At 28.9% G+C, this 21,139-nt stretch overlaps 1 protein-coding gene across 1 annotated transcript; it reads right to left on the bottom strand.

Moving 5' to 3' along the window:
* Positions 1–689: 689 nt before the first annotated feature.
* On the bottom strand, positions 690–20,047 carry LOC123267646 (neprilysin-2-like). Its single transcript, XM_044732382.1, has 6 exons — positions 19,911–20,047; positions 19,624–19,811; positions 18,783–18,813; positions 1,688–2,593; positions 1,128–1,372; positions 690–1,031 (listed from the first exon to the last, which is right to left on the bottom strand). The coding sequence occupies exons 1-6, from the start codon at positions 20,011–20,013 to the stop codon at positions 699–701; spliced, it is 1,806 nt and encodes a 601-aa protein (XP_044588317.1). The 5' UTR covers positions 20,014–20,047; the 3' UTR covers positions 690–698.
* Positions 20,048–21,139: the final 1,092 nt, after the last annotated feature.

The following is a 21,139-nucleotide window of genomic DNA, read 5'->3' as shown; positions in this document are numbered from 1 at the left end:
TATTATGATTATTATTTTTGTTTTTATTATTCGAGTGCAAAGTTTTGAAACTCCAAATTTAATATCAAATATAATAATGAATATTTGTTTATGGACTCTAACCAGATCACGGGATGATACGTACATCTCTGACGGACTCGGTGGCTATAAAAAATATGAAGAGTTTCCTACTAGCAATAGAACTGGAATGAAGAAAAAATCTGTACGGACAAACTCTGCTTTGGGGCGCAATTCGACATCACAGAAAGATTTGCTTAATTTTAAAATCGACAATTTTGTTAATTTAACGTAGACAGTATTTATTTAAATGAATCAAAATTTTATAAATATATTTAGTTACTTGTAAAGAAAAAAGAAAAAAAAACTGACTGATTACTAATTTACAACTAAACACAATTAAGCTTTTTATTTTAGTCATTTGAGATTTATTTTTTTAAAGTTTCAAATCACTAAAGTGAATTTTTGATAATTTCAAATGATTTGAGAATAAAATTTTTTTTAGTAGATTTCATGAAAACCAATATGAAATTTATAAAGCAAATCAATTTTTCTAAGTTTTTAAATCAACGACGCTCTAATAATTGTTATATTTATTTTTTGAGTTTTAATAGTAAGGTTGTAAATAATTTTATGATAAATTAATAGCAAGATTAATATAGATTATCTACAAGTATCTTTATTAACCACAACAGATGATTTCAGAAAAAAGCACACTTGTTTAAAGGATTCATGTTCGATCCAACGGGACAGTTGAAATCTCTTGAAAACTCTATGCTGTTTGAAAGCGGCCCAATCACTCGTTTATCATGAGGAGCATGAAGATTCTTGTCGTCTAAATTCGATAATATCGATTTTGATTGACAATATTTATTAGCGAATGATATCCAGAATAATTGATTGGGTGTGTACGACAGTCCGGGTAAATTTGGCTCATGACCGTTTTGAGTGACCCAATCTTGGTAGGCCAAGTAAGTTATTTTTATTCCAATATTATCGGCAATATTTTCAACTAAGTGTTTTGTAGCGTTGAGCTGCAAAATAAATAAATTATAACATGAACATCACTATAAAAATGCATCGAATTTTTGTAAAGTTAAAGTATCTTGTTGACTGATTGTATATCATACCTTAATTTTATTTACGGTAAAATAGTTTTGATATTGATTGATCAAACAAGTCTTCTGCTTTTGATATTCATCATTCGATGAATTACTCCATTTATATTTTAACCCACTCTTTTCCAAAAATCTAGTTCCGCTATCTACGGCATGACTTAATTCATGACCGATGATTTCACCGATTACTCCATAATTCAAGTAATTGAAAAAGTCAACATCAAAAAAGTTATTCCTGAGAAATTCAACTGAAACATCTAAAAATAATATTTATTTTTCATTTATCAAAAGTGAATGCTTTCTCCAATATCTTAAATTTGTTTATTAAATTTCTTCAGAGGAAAAAAAAAATTAAAAAAATTAACAAATATTTAAGAAATTTTCTAATTTATAACAATAAAATTATTATGAAAAAAATTTTGATAAAAAAATATTTTTTTACCATAATTGATTTTTTATAGAAATTTCAAAAATTGTCAGATATTTTTCTAGACTACTTAAGAAATGATAAATTTTCTGAAGTTTTATTGCACAATAATGCATCAGATTATAACATTATTTTAAATACATACCTAAGAAATTATTGAGGTTATAATATCTAGCGTTGTTGAAGTCATCATACATGAATGTAAATGAATCAATACCAAGTTTAACAGAACTTACTAGTTTGAATGATTGAACGTTCATTAACTTCTTATCAAACAAATTCACATTGAGATAATTTTTAAAAAAATCATCCCGAGTAATCTCAAGACCCTCAAAGTAATTTTTTAATTCATCATTATTCAGTAATTCATCTGGATAACCAATAACCGTTTTAATAGAGGCTACTCTATTAATGGTTTCAATTTTAGAGTTGTTATCGAGCCATTGTGAAGAATTTATAATTTCAATCAATTTATTCTTTACATTAGAATAAATCGCATAAACCTCACTTTTAGTACGCTCATCAACTGGATACTCTCGAATATAATAAGCCCGCAGAAGAATAATCAAATCACGTTTAACAAGTTCCATGCAATCAAATTGGCGAATTTCAATCTGATCACAATATATAATTTTTCCATAAGGTTGACTATAGTCCCAAAGCGTTTTAGAATTTATGTACGGAATCGCAAACTGGATCAAATTCAAAATCAAGTAATTGGCTTGAACCCTTTTAGGCGTTTTATTTAACAATTTCTCAAAGTGAGTGATAAAATTTGGAAATTCTATATGAACATTTGTTTCATTTGTAAAATAATAGTACGGCTTTGTGTCAGAACTTAAAGATTTTATCCAGTCTATACTGGGCCATTTCTCTATCATTTCTTTCACTGACATCTCCAGAAGCTTATTATTATCTATAAAATGGCTTTTGTTCTGATAATATTTATAAATATCATGCCCGAACTCTAATGATAAGTTAAGCTCTTTGGTTTGGTTTTTATCAGCCCCCAGGAATATTGCGACATCAGACACGAATTTAAAGTAAGCATCTGATACTTTGTCGTCAGATAGATCAATTTTTGAAGAATCTGTTACATGTGGATATACCTGTTAGCAAACAAAAATGAATAGTTCAATAAATAAATTGAATAATTCTTGAAAAAACTTGCCAATTGTTTATAGTTATTTTATAACAAAATAGATAAATATTACTTACTGTGAATTTTACAACTCCATCGATCCAATTTATACCTAACTTATAAAAATTATTATTGGTGAGACCAATACTTGTCGCTTTTTCGATATACTTTTCCCAATAGAAATCAGTTTCATTCCACTTATTCCCTTCAAGGACTGGCCATCCGCCTAATTTTGATATTATTTCATTTAAGAACTCTGTATCATCTTCATAGATGTATCCTTCAACCAAGAAAGCAATTTCATTATATCATTACTAAAAAAACATTTTAAAATGTCAATGAATAATCATTAATTTAATACTTACTATGGTAATTGTTAATATTTTCGCAAGAGTAATAAAAATCACTTATAAATTTAAAAGGTTTAAATTTAAACGATCGACGGGAATCAGTTATCAATCTTCTCATCCTTAAAATCATGTCATCATCTGCTTTATCAGTATATCTATTACGTTTAGACGAAGAATTCAGATCATCAAAATTACCACAAGCGAATTCGTAAAAATTGTCACAAGGATCGACGCTCAGGTTCATATTTTGCAGCATGTACAATCCTAGGCAGAATATTCGATTTAATACTTCCCATATGTTTAAAAAATTTAATGGTAAATATTCAAAGAAACACTTACCATATCCCTTATTTTTTATTAAAGAATTATGGTTTCTGGTTGGATCATTTGTTTTATTATTTGAACTCTCAGCAGTCGCTACTGTGAAAAAAATCACAGCAAGCAAAGTGAACCCCCTATAAATAATTTTATTTATTAGAATTTGTAAAAAATTTATTTGGTTTCAAATATAATTATTTTATAAAATACGAGCCGTATCGAACGCTTCGCTGGATTATTTTTAATAGAACAGTTATTTGATAATATTTCAATTTTTTAAGATGTTTTAAAAATTTCTAGAACAATCTGACATATTTTCGATCGATAAGAATATTGACATACATTTTGTAGCTTTCTAATTTATTCGGAATTATTCTAGGGCATTCTAGAATTTTTCAAATCACTCTCATTCAATCAGAATCTAAACGTAGATTTTAGAACTTCCCGATCATTCTAGAATTTTCTAGAACATTCTCATTCGATCAGAATTTAAACGTAGATTTTAGATCCTACCACTTCTTTTCAGAAATTTCTGGATCATTCGAGAATTTTCTATAACAATCTCATTCGATCACACGGAAAAAAATTTATTGTTGCTGCAACAGGAGGCAGTCATGTTGCAGCAACAAGAAAACATCCTGTTGCAGCAATGGAATTTTCCTGCAGCTGCAACAGGAGACAGCCATGTTGCAACAACAGGAAAAATCCTGTTGTAGTAACAGGATTACTACTGTTGTTGCGACTTGATAGTATAATATAGTTGGGTCAATTCATGTCAAATCGACCAATAGTTGGAATCGACCTCTATCGATTTGGATAAATTTTGGTCAAAAGTTTTCTTTTATCATACAACGAACTTCTGTTAAAGGAAAAAAATAAAAAAATTTTTTTCAAAAGATATGCAAATTCAAAATTGCGCGATTTTTCCAGTTTTTCAATTTTGTTTTTATTATATCTCGAACGCTATTATAGATACAGGGATGGCCTTTCGTTTTTTTGAAAGGGGACACTTGGGGCTATTAAAAAAAAGTGTTTTGAAAAATACCAAATTTGTTAAATTTTGAATTTTTGAAAATCGTCAAAAATGACGATCTATATTAAAATTGTGGCTCAATTTTTTTTTGTATAATACCTTGTTCTGATCTTAAAAGATCCTGAAATTTTTAGAACTGCGTTTTTTTTTTTAAATATGAATTTTTCAATTTAAAAAAAAAAATTTTCTTTTGTTCTTCGCAACTTCTAAATGATGTAAAGTTATGCAGATACATAGTATTGTAATTTTGAGCATTAAAAAGTTAAATGCACGACGTGGAAATATTAGATAATTTTTAACGCATGACATATTTTGTCCGTTTTTTTACTTTAATAACAGTTTTTAACGTCAAAAAACTCAAACAGATGTTAATTTACAATAACAATCAGAAATAATGTGGTGAGAATATCAATTTTTTTTCGTTCTTTTGAGTACTTGTTTACTTACAAATTTCTGCATATTAATGTTTCTCAATCTCAAATTTCAAATCATTTCCATGTTAATAAGACGATAAGTAGCGTCGACAACTTTAAGTAAAGTAAAACAAAAATCACGGTTCTAAAAATTTCACGTTCTTTTAAGATTAGTACAAAGTATTATACAAAAAAAAATTGAGCCAAAATTTTAATATAGATCGTCATTTTTGACGATTTTCAAAAATTCAAAATTTAACAAATTTGGCATTTTTCAAAATATTTTTTTATTCAATAGCCCCAAGTATCCTCTTTCAAACAAACAAAAGGCCATTCCTGTATCTATATTAGCATTCGAGATATAACAAAAACAAAATTGAAAAACTGGAAAAATCGCGCAATTTTGAATTTGCATATCTTTTGAAAAAAATTTTTTTATTTTTTTCCTTTGACAGAAGTTCGTTGTATGATAAAAGAAAACTTCTGACCAAAATTTATCCAAATCGAAAGGGATCGATTCCAACTATTTGTCGATTTGACAAGAATTGACCCAACTATATTTTACTATCAAGTCGCAACAACAGTAGTAATCCTGATGCTACAACAGGATTTTTTCCTGTCGTTGCAACCTGGCTGCCTCCTGTTGCTGCAACAGGATTTTTTCCTGTTGCTACAACATGACTGCCTCCTGTTACAGCAACAATAAATTTTTTTCCGTGCAGAATCCAAACGTAGATTTTATAACTTCCCAGATCATCTAGAAATTTCTATATCATTCTAGACATTTCTGAATCATTCGAAAATTTTCTAGAACATTCTCATTCGATCAGAATCTAAACGTAGATTTTAGATTTTACTAGATCTTTCTAAAAATTTCTAGATAATTTTAGAATTTTCTCGAACATTTTCGACGGATTCGAACATTGGTATACGGGTGATTCTCTGTAAGGACGTCCTAAATCTGTACAAAATTGTCCGACCAAATTATTTTTGATTTTATTAAAAAAAAAATTAACAAGGGCTAACAAAACTATCAGCTTAATTATAATAAATAAACAGCCGAATTAATTTTTACTTTTGCGATATTTGTGTATCTTTTACCACATATAACATGACAGGGGACTGATTGCCAGGGGACTGATTTTTTTTATCAAATTGAGAAAAATCAAGCAAACTATTTCAATGCATTCAACTTTTCAAGTTCTCAATTAATGTTTACATTAATTAGAATAATATTAAGAGTTATGGATTTAATTTTATAAATAAATTATAAATAAAAATAGCTGCCAGGGGACTGAGTTTTGAAGTGGCCCAGACACATATTTCCAGCACAAACGGTGCTTTGACACTAAATAAAATGATGATAAAGCGCTAACAGCCTTATGGTTATTAACTCAAGGCTAGTTAGATTCTTATAAACCTTACAAAAGGTAAAATAACACGCTGGATTTTTTTTTTGGCTTTGAACTTCTGGCAGGGAACTGATCTTAAAATGCCTGGGACAAACTTTGGTTTAATGAATTTAATGAAACAAATTAATTTTCGGTACTTTTTATTGAAAAAGATTGTTAGTTAACTAATTAAGATTATAAACATTATGGACCACATTATATATTATTGACGAATAACTTGAAATTAAATCTTAAAGTTTTAATTTTGGGAATGGGACAGCCCAGGGGACTGACATTTCAGTGGTTTACGAATTTATAGCAAAAAAACCAAAATTTATTTCATTTTTGTTTTCAATGCTCCAAATAGAAATGTTTTTTTACTTTCGTAATAAATTTTGTTTAGTAACAAAATAACAATTTTTCTTATAAAAAAATGCCTGGGACAGCAAAAAACATCCTTACAGAGAATCACCCATACATATTATAGCTTTCTAGATCATTCCAGAAATTTTTAGAACAATCTAGACCATTTTAGACCAATGATAGTCTCACATTTTTAATTTAAAATCTTTCAACCCCCGTATCTTTTAAGTATACCCTTATAATTATCAACTTGCAACCATCATACTGCACGATGGGAACCTTGTACCTATTGCCACATACAAACACTTTTCGTCTGCGATGTGTAGTTTTTGCTGCAAAGTGAAATATCGGGGTACACACCTCCAATTTTATATATATACTAGCTGTTACTTGCCCGCTCCGCTGAGCGCTTTATAGAATTGCAATTTTAGATCTAGACTTGAAATTTAATTAGAGTATTGTTTTGACTTGTACAGATTCCAAATTCTGTCGAATTGAAATGCACCTTTTATCCATGTATTTATTCTAGCTAATATTCATTGTAACTTTCAATGTGCAATCATTGTAACATTCCCGTGTCTTTCTTACAAAAATGAATAATAATTGATATGAAAAAAAAAAAATTTTAATGAGCATTGAAAGTTTCAGTTAAAGAAATTGCAGGTCTCATAAGTGAAGTAATTTTCCTAGTATATAAACATAATCAATAGAATTAAAAAATTTATTTTAAACAAATGACAATCGAATAGAATAAATTTAGTTACCATAAAAATTCATTATTTCTAAGTCAAAAAAATTTATGTTCCAGATAAGTAATCACTAATATATCATATACTGAAATTTTCTCCGAAACACGCTGCATCTAATGGTATTAGTATTATTCCGATCGGTTCAGTAGTTTTCGTAGTTTAAGGGGTTATACGCAGTTGCAAAGCTAAAAAAACAACATTTTTTTATGAATTTTTTCTAGACACAGTTATTAATTATCAATGACAAGTGATGGTTATTTAAGTAGAGCCTAATTTCAAGAATACAATAGCGCTTCAATCATGAAAAAATATAAATCTGCACCGCTCCTGTAGAAGATGGTCTGAACGACCTCTAAAAAAGAGGCGCTTGGCGGTGATCTCCATTTCGGTGGTTTGGATTATCTGAAATCAAAAAATATGGTGAATTCTTTTACAGAATAGATTAATGCAGGTATTGAACGAAGGAATAAGATTCAAAAAAATTATTACTATTTTTTTTTTAACAATTTGGAAAATTGTTTTTCAACAAAAACGAAAAATTTTTTACAAATAGACGCCATTTTGTCAAAAATCAAAATTTTTATTATTCCTTCGTCCAATACCTGCATTAATCTATCCTGTAAAAGAATTCACCATATTTTTTGATTTCAGATAATCCAAACCACCGAAATGGAGATCACCGCCAAGCGCCTTTTTTTTAGAGGTCGTTCAGAACATCTTCTACAGGAGCGGTGCACATTTATATTTTTACATGATTGACGCGCTATTGTATTCTTGAAAGTAGGCTCTATTTAAATGACCATCACTTGTAATTGATAATTAAAAACTGTGTCTAGAAAAAATTCATAAAAAAATGTTGTTTTTTTAGCTTTGCAACTGCGTATAACCCCTTAACCGGACAAAAAAACCGGCGCTCCATTTATTAGTATAGATAAAGATATACTTACATTTTTTAAGTTAAAAAGTGAGCATGGAATTGAAATTCAATAACTTCTGCTTATTGAAGTGTTGCAGTACACTACTAGGTGATTTGAGCAATCGTTATTGAAATTATATTTTTAGATCATAAATTTTTAATATTTTTTAGACACGAAAAGAATATTTATCTGCAATCCGTAATCATAAGAAGTGAATCATAGTAGATTAAAATTAATGCATTTTAAAATCACATTCATGACAATGTAGATTAATTTTTATTGAATACATTTATTTAAATTTATGAATTGGAAAAGTAATTTTTTTAGGAATGTCTTGTATTTATTTTCTTATTCTTTTAAAAAATTAGAAATTCCTTCAACGATTGACACTTCATTTTTATTCATAATCTGTATTTTTTTTGTTTTTAATTATAAGATTTCTTTAAAATCCTAAAAATTTTTCAGAGTGGCATTATGAAAAATACGCTAAAATAAAAAAAAATTTTTATGTTCAAGCTATCAGTCAGTTATAGAGTATTAGATAACTCAGGGGGAATTTATTAACTTTGTTTATAACTTCCATGCTCACGAAAAGTTGTAAAATTTTTCACCAAGCTTAACTACAAAAAAATGATCGTAAGACTCGAGGTTTATATTTTGTATACCACTCATATTTATTTATACATCTACAAGTAATAACTCGACAATGACTACGGAATGAGACAGCTAATGGAAGCCAATATAATTAAGGGATGACAATGACTGGGTGACGTTGTACTAGGACCGATCGCGTGAGGTCCTCATGAAGGTCGGCGTCGGAATGCCCCTAACAATCTCTCTCGTAGTCCTCTCAACCCTCGTTGAGTGGGGGCGAGTCTTGTCACTGGCTGGGGGTAAGACCTTACGTCACAGATCTCGGGCCTCACGATACTCGACAGCCTTCAGCCTCGGCAATAAGAATAGCGTTGCTTACATGATTCATTTTTTTATTACTATCGATAAATATTAATCAAAAAATAAAGAGACTTTTCTCTTTTTTTTTTAAGTGAAACTTCTTTAGGCGCATGAGGGTAAAATTTTTACAAATGTAACGTCACGCAGTATGCAACGGAAGTGTCGAAAAAGAGAGAGAGAGCGATCGAGACCGATCGAGAGAGAGTAAGACAGGCGAACGTAGCATGAAGCAACTAGCGATGGAGTGAGAGTAGGGAGCAAGCAAGTGAGAAAGATCGAGAGAAAAAGTGAGATAGAGCGATTGTCGTATCACGCACAGTGCCATGGAGCGAGAGGTGGGAGAGAGCTATAGTGAGAAAGATTGAACGAGAGAGAGAATAAGGGATATTGAGAAATAATACATGCTATATTGGTTTGTGTATTCGTTTACTAGTTAATTATTAGAACTTTAGATGGCAAATCTGTCGCATAACGTCATTTGCAGTAAACGCAGATTTTTCATCTATTTACAATATTATTAGCACTTATGCAGTGTATAAACAGTGAGTTAAATTTATTGTTACGCCAAACGTTGAAATGACAGCAATTAATTCATCGTCACAACAATTAGCATCAACATCAATTGGTGACATTTGCATGATGGAATGTCAAACTCTTCATGGAAGAAAAATAATTTTCGCTGCTGTATACTGTGATGCCTTTTCCGGCACTGGCGTCGACAGGGCCGGATCAGGTCACCCAAAAAAATTGGCTTACCTGGTTCGTAGATTTGGTTGGGCGCCAGGAACTCAATGTTCCACAGGTCGATCTCGCGGTGGATCTTCGTGGGCGGCGGGTCGGTGTTGAAGAGATTCAAAAATCGAATCACGGCAATCGACGAACAAAGAAATCGAAATGGGACGATAGGATCGGTTAATCAGAGCAACAACAATTAAAAAAAATAATTGAGGCGTGCAATTCTAATCCAACAACGGTTTATTCAACAACAAATATATACTGTCGGCAATGTCGCATTAATAACAAAAATTATTTAACGCAAAAATAATTCTAACGCAAGACTAGTGCTAACGCAATGATTCGACATTTCAAAATAAACCAAATTCTAGAAAGAAATTCGAGTAACCAAAAATAAAAATTACAAAGCCCTTTCTTTCAAACAAAATAAATAAAATGTCGGTTCGCCAAAATGCTTCAACAAATTTCGAAACGAATAAATAATTCAACTCGCAAAATTTATTCAAAATTTCAAAACAAATAATTAATTCAATTCGCAGAATTTATTCGAATTGTCAAAACAAATACTTAATTCAATTCGCAAAATTTATTCAAAATTTCAAAACAAATAATTAATTCAATTCGCAAAATTTATTCAAAATTTCAAAACAAATAATTACTGCATCTCGCAAAATTTATTCAAATTGTCAAAACAAATAATTAATTCAATTCGCAAAATTTATTCAAATTGTCAAAACAAATAATTAATTCAACTCGCCAAATTTATTCAAAAAATTTTTTAAAGGAAATAATTATTCCAATCGCAAAATTTTATTAAAAATTTCAATCGCAAAATTTTATCAAAAATTTCAATTGCCAAATTTAATAACAAAATCTCAATCGCAAATCTTTATCAAAAATCACAACAGCAAAATTTATCTACGAAGTCTTCTCTCTTTTTTTTTCTATTAAAAAAAAATATAATAATTTCAATCGCAAAATTCAACCAATAATTTCAATCGCAAAAACCTAATAAAGATCTCAAAATTATCCAAAAGAATTCAAATCGTCAAATGGTTCAACAATGACAAAAAAAAAAAACAAATTATGCGAAGTATTCGAATTCGTCAACTTATTTTACAAAGCACTTTACTAAGCCGCTTTGTCGGGTATTTGAAGCTCGAGGTAGGTAAACAGTACTTATAATCCCGACCAAAAATTCCACACACACAAACACGTGACTCAACGGTACCGTGCCGCAGAGTGTCGTCACTAAGCTTCAAAAATACCGCACGGAATTTCTTTAATTCCGTGCAACTCGAATTATAAACAAATTATTTTAACACGACGAAATTCGCGGTGATGACACCCTGGGGCTAATAAAGACAGCGACCAGACTTACCCTGCAGCTACCGTAGACGTCTCGGGCGATGCTGACCAAGTAGACGAAGTTGGCGGCAAAACTGACGGAAGAGCGTCGATATCTCGGCGATGGCGTGTCCGGGGTCGTAGTGTCCAAAACAATTCAGCGAAATATTTCACAATAATGTACACAATCGTACTCACGTCAGCGACAAATTTATAAAAAAACTCAACAGCAAAAATAATCAAAATAGAACGGCACGATGCCACAGTCACGGCGTCCAGATCAGAATTCATTGCTAATATGGCTGCCTCCTCGGCAACCCATGCTCTTTCTTTTTTCGGTTCGTTCCAAAAACTCGCATCCAATCAGCTCACAGCTTCTTCTAGCCGGCCGTTGTATTCCGGGATGCGTCCAGTATTCCGTTGCGATCGATGATTGGTCGATACTTCGATTAGTGATCAGCCTCGTGTTCAGATGGCGCCTCGCATACTTGTTGTTGGTCGCTCTCCGTCGTCATTGGTCCGTTCAAATTTTCTCGTCGTTCTATCCTCGCGGCCAGATGTCACGTTGATCGTCGATGGCTCGTAGAAATTCGCGGGTCGTCTGATCGCTATAGTCTAGTCTCACTCACTCATGCATTCAACAATAGTTCACACTCATTCCGGTATTCTTTTTATTTGAATTTTTAATTTAAATTCAGCGCGTTTTCTTTTACTAATTTTTACCTCGAGCTGGTCATTCTGATCGGGAGGCTGCTTGGGGCGACACAGGCGCGTCGAATCTCTGCTTTTCCTCAGCTTAGCCAACCTAATAATTGTAAAACTCGGAATTTCAAATTTTAGAAAATTTTCTCATGTCACAATACATATCAATTAATCAAAAAATTGAAGATATAATTAGTTTCTTGCATTACCAATTACTTCCATACAGCAAGGGAGGTGCTGCTATTCTGGGTAATGAGAATAATAAAATACCACTCGTTTTGGGTGGTGACTTTAACATTAATTTTGCAGTTGATAATTCCAAACTATTAATTAACTTTCTAGAAGAAAAATTTAGTCTACAGCTAAATAATAATCCAAACACACCAACTACAATCTCAGGAACGACAATAGATGCTATTTTTACAAGATATTTAGATAATGTTAAAACACGAACTTATATTGCATATTTTACGTATCATAATGCTTTAGTCACAATAATACCTATAGAAATCGCGTCGAATAGTGTAAATATTGAATAAATAAATTAAAAAAACTAAATTTATAATTTATATTAATTTTCAACACTTTTAATATTTTAATGACAATTAAATTCCTAACATATCTTCCTTTTTCCCTTCCTTCAAGTCTCGGAAATATAAAGTTTTAGATTTGTAAAAATATAGACAACACTGATAAATTAGTTCGCCAAAGAAGTTTCACTTCTGACATGTGTACTTTGTACGCACGCACTTTTTTTTTTTTCGTAACAGGCCAAATTTTTTTTAAGTAATATATTAGATGGTATATTCTTGATAAGCTTTTTATAATAAAAAGAAATTAATTATGAATTAAAAATCTCTTTTTCTCCAATCATTTTAAAAATCTTGTTTCGTGTTTGGAAAATCCATTGTAAAATTATGTAACAGAATTATTTGATGGTTTATCTCACAAGATGATAGAAATAAAATCTGATTTTATGAAAAGCGTTTGTTATAAAAATATTTTTTTTTTAAATCTACTTCAATAATTGATCAATCGATTAAATGTTATTGCGCGCTCTTTTGATTGTAAAAACGTCATTTCCCGAAAGATCATTTTACACCGATAAAAGGATTTATTAACTATTAATAATTTAATTTATTTGAAGACAATTATTTAATTTATTAAATTTTCCCGTGTAAAAAAAAAGTTCCGGAAACATTCCTCAGAAAAGTTCCGATTATGAGACGATCCGGAACTTTTGAGGAACTTTTCCGGAACTTCTCCGGAACTCTTTAGAAACAGTATTAAGAAAAAATTTTCACTTATAAACTTTTGAGTAACTAAAAATTTGAAATTTTAAAAATTTTTGAGGAACCTCTCCAGAACTTTTGCGGAACTTTTTCGGAACTCTTTGAAAACAACGTTAAAAAAGTTTACTTACAAACTTTTAAGTTACCAAAAATTTGATATTCTTAAAATTTTTAAGGAACTTCTTTGGAACTTTTCCGGAACTTTTGCGGAACTCATAAAAACAGTATTAAAAAAGTTCCTCAAAAGTGTTAAGAATTTTAAATTTTTGTTACTTAAAAATTTGTAAGTAAATTTTTTTATTATTGTTTTTAAAGAGTTCCGCAAAAGTTCCGGAAAAGTTCCGAAGAAGTTCCTTAAAAATTTTAAGAATTAAAAATTTTTGGTTACTCAAAAATTTGTAAGTAAACTTTTTAAATGTTGTTTCTTAAGAGTTCCGATAAAGTTCCGCAAAAGTTCCTGAGAAGTTCCTAAAAAATTTTAAGAATTTCAAATTTTTGGTTACTCAATAGTTTATACGTAAATTTTTCAATACTGTTTCTACAGAGTTGCGGAAAAGTTTCGCCAAAGTTCCGGAGAAGTTCCTAAAAAATTTTAAGAATTTCAAATTTTTGGTTACTTAAAAGTTTGTAAGTAAACTTTTTTAACGTTGTTTCCAAAAAGTTCCGTAAAAGTTCCGGAGAAGTTCCTCAAAAATTCTAAGAATTTCAAATTTTTGTTACTTAAAAATTTTAAAGTAAACTTTTTTAATGTCGTTTCCAAAGAGTTCCGAAAAAGTTCCGCAAAAGTTCCGGAGAAGTTCCTCAAAAATTTTTAAAATTTCAAATTTTCAGTTACTCCAAAGTTTATAAGTGAAAATTTTTTTTTAATACTGTTTCTAAAGAGTTCCGGAGAAGTTCCGCAAAAGTTCCGGATCGTCTCATAATCGGAACTTTTCTGAGGAATGTTTCCGGAACTTTTTTTTTTACACGGGTTAATAAATATTTTTTAACATTCAATAAATATTTATTTAGGAAGAAAGTACATTTCTTAATAGTTAATAAGTATTTATTAATAGTTAACAAATATTTATTAACAGTTAATAAATATTTTGTTGAATGAATTTGTTTCATTTGCTATGTCATATGATATGAAGATTGCTTATAAACACAAATCATCTTCATAAATTATTTGCATTAATTATATTACATTATAATAACGTTTATTGTAAAATACCAAATTCTATCACAGCTCATAATTATCTTTTATATTTTTAAATACTACAAAGGTTAATTTATTTAGTGAATTGAATTATTATCATGTATCCCAGCTATAGGATCATAAAAAGTGTCAAAAGAAAATTGCTGTTTTTGCTTTTTATTTTATACAAATATTTGTTAACAGATAATAATTCGCGTTACTTGAACCATAAGGGCGTATCTCAAAATATATTGTACTTATTAACTGTTAGTAAATATTTGTTAACCCTTAACAAATATTTATTAACATTTAATGAATCGTATTTAATGAATAATTTATTAACTGTTAATAAATATTTATTAAATCCTATGATATTAAAAAATCATTTATTAATATTTAATAACGCTTATTAAATATAAAAAAATCTTTCTATCATTGTATAGTCACAAAAAATCGCTGTGTATACCCGACTTTTGTTATGCATGTAGGAGCAATTGTTTAATAAATAATAGTTTAAAAAAACTAAAAACACGCTTTTTATAGAAAACCAAACTAAAAAATAGAAAATAAATTTTAATAAATTTAAATTAAGAAAAGTGTTAAAAATTTCAATAAATATAAATTAATAATAGTGTAAATAAATAAAATGTATTTTATTTTAAAAAAAGTGTGGGGTGCATGGTGTCAATAGTTATAAATATTTTATTGACAGATATGAGTAGAGTGATTATCATTTTGATAATATCTTAAAAAGCACCCTACGCTTTTTTTAAAATAAAATACATTTTTTTTATTTACACTATTATTAATTTATATTTATTGAAATTTTTAACACTATTCTTAATTTAAATTTATTAAAATTTATTTTCTATTTTTTAGTTTGGTTTTCTATAAAAAGCGTGTTTTTAGTTTTTTTAAACTATTATTTATTTTTTACTTTTTAGTTTGGTTTATTTATAAAAGCGTGATTTTTTAGTTTTTTTTAAACTATTATTTGTTGATTATCAAAGATATTCAGGCGCGCAAATTACCCACGGAGAGTTACATACTGACATACAGTCGACGCTCTCTGTATTGGACCTCTCTGTATTTGACCGCTCTCTGTATTTGACCGCATTCTTCCTCTGTATTTGACGATTTTACAAAGCTCTTATGGACAAGGACGAGTCAAATACAGAGAATGGTCCTGTACGGGTGAGTCAAATACAGAGAGCGTTGACTGTACTGACACACTGACATACTGACATACAAGTGAAGCTAATAAAAAGCGTGTAAAAAAAGGAATGTTTCATTGTTAACGTCCCCGCAACGCCCCTTATGGGTAGAATTTCGTAAAATCCGTTCTTATCTGATCTCTAATCGGCAAAAGGAATATTCCTACCAAATTTCAAGTCTGAGCGCTCTTCTGTCAAAATCTTTATATTATGAACAATTATTCAATTAATCGATATTTTTACAAATTTAATTCATTAATATTTAACCGTTGCCAAAGTAGTTACTTTAGCAACGAAAAGCGACAACAATGAAAACGTCACATCAACTTTTTAATAGAGGATTATTATGATTATTATTTTTGTTTTTATTATTCGAGTGCAAAGTTTTAAAAATCCAAATTTAATATCAAATATAATAATAAATATTTGTTTATGGACTCTAACCAGATCACGGGATGATACGTACATCTCTGACGGACTCGGTGGCTATAAAAAGTATGAAGAGTTTCCTACTAGCAATAGAACTGGAATGAAGAAAAAATCTGTACGGACAAACTCTGCTTCGAGGTGCAATTCGACATCACAGAAAGATTTAATTTCAAAATCGACAATTTTGTTGATTTAACGTAGACAGTATTTATTTAAATGAATCAAAATTTTATAAATATATTTAGTTACTTGTAAAGAAAAGAGAAAAAAAAAACTTACTGATTACTAATTTACAACTAAACACAATTTAGCTTTTTATTTTAGTCATTTGAGATTTATTTTTTTAAAGTTTTTAAATCATTAAAGTGAATTTTTGATAATTTCAAATGATTTGAGAAAAAAATTTTTTTTTTGTCGATTTCATGAAAACAAATATGAAATTTATATAGCAAATCAATTTTTCTAAGTTTTTAAATCAATGACGCTCTAATAATTGTTATATTTATTTTTTGAGTTTTAATAGTAAGGTTGTAAATAATTGTATAATAAATTAATAGCAAGATTAATATAGATTATCTACAAGTATCTTTATTAACCACAACAGATATTTTAAGAAAAAAGCACACTTGTTTAAAAGATTCATGTTCGATCTAACGGGACAGTTGAAATCTTTTGAAAACTCTATGCTGTTTGAAAGCGGTTTAATCACTTGTTTATCATTAGGAGCATGAAGTTCCTTGTCGTCTAAATTCGATTTTGATTGACACCATTGATTAGCGAATGATATCCAGAATAATTGATTGGGTGTGTACGACAGTCCGGGTAAATTTGGCTCATGACCGTTTTGAGCGACCCAATCTTAGTAGGCCAAGTAAGCCATTTTTATTCCAATATTATCGGCAATATTTTCAACTAAGTGTTTTGTAGCGTTGAGCTGCAAAATAAATGAATTATAACATGAGCATTACTATAAAAATGCATCGAATTTTTGTAAAGTTAAAGTATCTTGTTGACTGATTGTATATCATACCTTAATTTTATTTACGGTAAAATAGTTTTGATATTGATTGATCATACAAGTCTTCTGCTTTTGATATTCATCATTCGATGAATTACTCCATTTATATTTTAACCCACTCTTTTCCAAAAATCTAGTTCCGCTATCTACGGCATGACTTAATTCATGACCGATGATTTCACCGATTACTCCATAATTCAAGTAATTGAAAAAGTCAACATCAAAAAAGTTATTCCTAAGTAATTCAACTGAAACATCTAAAAATAATATTTATTTTTCATTTAACAAAAGTGAATGCTTTCTCTAATATCTTAAATTTCCCTGATAAAAAAAAAGTATTGAGACAAAAAAAAAAGTATTAAAAAGTATTGGTTTTCTAGTCAATCCAATACTTTTCAATACTTTTTTCTTTGTCTCAATACTTTTTTTTATTCAGGGTTGTTTATTAAATTTCTTCAGAGGAAAAAAAAAAAATAGGAATTGTTTACACTCCGTATTTAAAAAAAAAAAAATATCGTGATTCTAACAATTAACAAATATTTAAGAAATTTTCTAATTTATAACAATAAAATTATTATGCAAAAAATTTTGATAAAAATTGCACATGCAGAAATAAAAAAAATATTTTTTTTACAATAATTGATTTTTTATAGAAATTTCAAAAATTGTCAGATATTTTTCTCGACTACTTAAGAAATGACAAATTTTCTGAAATTTTATTGTACAATAATGCATCAGATTATAACATTATTTCAAATACATACCTACTAAATTATTGAATCGATCATATCCAGCGTTGTTGGAGTCATCATACATGAATGTAAATAAATCAATACCAGGTTTAACAGAACTTACTTGTTTGAATGATCGAACGCTTATTATTTTTTTATCAAACAAATTCGCGTTGAGATAATTTTTAAACCAATTATCCCGAGTGATCTCAAGACCCTCAAAGTAATTTTTCAATTCATCATCATTCAGTAATTCATCTGGATAACCAATAACCGTTTTAATAGAGGCTACTCTATTAATGGTTTCAATTTTAGAGTTGTTATCGCGCCATTGTGAAGAATATATAATTTCAATCAATTTATTCTTCACATTCGAATAAATCGCATAAACCTCACTTTTAGTACGCTCATCAACTGGATACTCTCGAATATAATAAGCCTGCAGAAGAGGATTCAAATTACGTTTAACAAGTTTCATGCAATCAAATTGGCGAATTTTAGTTGGATAAGAATATCTAATTTTTTCATAAGTTTGACTATAGTCCCAAAGCGTTTTAGAATTTATGTACGGAATCGCAAACTGGATCAAATTCCAAATCAAGTAATTGGCTTGAACCCTTTTAGGCGTTTTATTTAACAATTTCTCAAAGTGAGTGATAAAATTTGGAAATTATATATGAACATTAGTTTCATTTGTAAAATAATAGTACAGCTTTGTGTCAGAACTTAAAGATTTTATCCAGTCTATACTGGGCCATTTCTCTATCATTCGTTTCGCTGACATCTCCAGCGGCTCACTATCATTTCTACCATGAACCTCGCTGTAATAAAGTTTATAAATATCATACTCGATTTCTAATGATAATTCAAGCTCTTTAATTTGGTTTTCATCAGCCCCCAGGAATATTGCGACATCAAACATGAAGTTAAAGTAAGCATTTGATAATTCGTTGTCTGATAGATCACTTTCTGAAAGATCTGCCATCTGTGGATGTACCTGTTAGCAAATAAAAATGAATAGTACAATAATTATGTTGAATAATTCTGAAGATACCTGTCAATTGCTTATACACAGAAAAAAAGGTTCACTTGAGCCAAGAAAATATTTTTCTTCCTAATTAATTTCTTGCGCGAAAAAAAAATTTTTTTTTCTACACAAGAAATTTCATTTATTCCAGCAAAATTAATTCTCTTGCTTTAAGAAATACGTATCTTGGTCCAAGAAAATTTATTCAAGTCAAGAAAATTTTGTTGTTTTGAGAAAATTCAACCTCTTGCTCCAAAAAATTTAGTTCTTGATAGAATTAAATTTTCTTGTCTTGAGAAAATTTTTCTCTTGCTCCAAAAAATTAAATATCTTGATAGTAAATTTTTATTAATCTTTTTATTGGTTAACATGTCAAATAGGAATATCAAATAATATTGAATCATTTTTGTTTCATTCAATTTGTATAATTGCACGCTATAATAATATAAAATGGGTATCAAATATTCAAGATAAAAATTTTCTCAAAGTGAGAAAATTTTTGTCTCAGCTGAAGTAGGTCGCGCTGCTTCCCTAAAGTATCTAAAAATCTTGATCAAATATAAAAATTTATTATGTCAAGTATTTATGATAATTTGAATTAAGAAAAAATTACTTCCACCAAGAATAGAATTTCAAGAAAAATTTTTACTTTGGCCAACACAACTTCGGTCTTCCTTCAGGCATCTGAAAATTTTCTTGAGCCAAGAATTTTGTTCTCCAGCCAAGATATTTTTTTTTCTGTGTAGTTATTTTATGACAAAATAGATAAATATTACTTACTGTGAATTTTGCAACTCCATCTATCCAATCTATATCTAAGCAATAAAAGTCATTGCCGATGAGGCCAATACTCATCGCTTTTTCGATATACTTATCCCAGTTAAAATCAGTTTTATTCCACTTATCTCCTTCAAGGACTGGCCATCCGCCTAATTTTGATATTATTTCATTTAAGAACTCTGTATCATCTTCATGAATGTATCCTTCAACCAAAAAAGCAATTTCATTATATTATTACCAAAAAACATTTTAAAATGTCAATTAATAATCATTAATTTAATACTTACGATGGTAATTGTTAATATTTTTGCAAGAGTAATAAAAATTACTTATAAATTTGAAAGGTTCAAATTTAAACGATCGACGGGAATCAGTTATCAAACTTTCCATCCTCGAAGCAATGACATCATTCCCTTTACCGTAATATCTATTACGTTTAGCCGAAGAATTCGGATCATCAAAATTACCACAAGCAAATTCGTAAAAATTGTCACAAGGATCGACGCTCAGGTTCATATTTTGCAGCATGTACAATCCTAGGCAGAATATTCGATTTAATACTTCCCATATGTTTAAAAAATTGAATGGTCAAAATTCAAAGAAACACTTATCATATTCCATATTTTTTATCAAAGAAATATGGTTTCTGGTTGAATCATTTGTTTTATTATTTGAACTTTCAGCAGTCACTACTGTGAAAAAAATCACGGCAAGCAAAGTGAACCCCCTATAAATAATTTTATTTATTAGAATTTGTAAAAAATTTATTTGGTTTCAAATATAATTATTTTATAAAATATATAATTACATTTTTTGAGTTAAAAAGTGAGCATGGAATTGAATTTCAATAACTTCTTCTTATTGAAGTGTTGTAGTAGACTACCAGGTGATTTGAACAATCGTTATCTATATTGTATTTTTAAGTCATTAATTTTTATTTTAAAGTTTTTTAATATCTCTTAGACACAAAAAGAATATTTTTTTACAGTACCGTAATCAGGAAAAGTGAATTATAGTAGATTAAAATTAATGCATTTTAAAATCACATTCATGAAAATGTAGATTAATTTTCATTGAGTACATTTATTCAAATTTTTTTATTGAAAAAGTAATTTTTTTAGGATTGTCTGTTATTTATTTTCTTATTCTTTTAAAAAATAAAAAATTTTTTCGATGATTGACACTTCATTTTTATTCATACTTTGTATTTTTTTTTTTTTTTTTATTATAAGATTTCTTTAATATTCTAAAAATTTATCAAAGTGGCATTATGAGAAATACGCTAAAATAAAAAAAAATTTTTATATTCAAGCTAGGGTAAAAGATTCCCCTATTAGTGGCGGGGACCCCATTACTGACACTTGAATTGATTTTGGTACTTATTCAATTAATGAAATCATTAATTTCAATCATGAATATATTATTTCTAATCTTTAAGATCTTTAGATCAAAAAAATTTTTAATTTTTATTCCAAGTAAAACATTTTTTCATTGAAAAAAAAACGACGGTCTAATT

This window comes from Cotesia glomerata, linkage group LG6 (genome assembly GCF_020080835.1).
Source record: "Cotesia glomerata isolate CgM1 linkage group LG6, MPM_Cglom_v2.3, whole genome shotgun sequence".
NCBI classification, from domain to species: Eukaryota; Metazoa; Arthropoda; class Insecta; order Hymenoptera; family Braconidae; genus Cotesia; species Cotesia glomerata.
The sequence above is the reverse complement of the archived record's forward strand: the minus strand, read 5'-3'. Positions and strand labels throughout refer to the sequence as shown.

Coding starts and splice junctions, on each gene's coding strand:
- LOC123267646 (XM_044732382.1), bottom strand. CDS start 20,013: ATGGAAAGTTTGATAACTGATTCCCGTCGATCGTTTAAATTTGAACCT. Junction 1,373..1,687: donor TAACCTCAATAATTTCTTAG/GTATGTATTTAA, acceptor TATTATTTTTAG/ATGTTTCAGTTGAATTTCTC. Junction 1,032..1,127: donor TTACCGTAAATAAAATTAAG/GTATGATATACA, acceptor TTTATTTTGCAG/CTCAACGCTACAAAACACTT.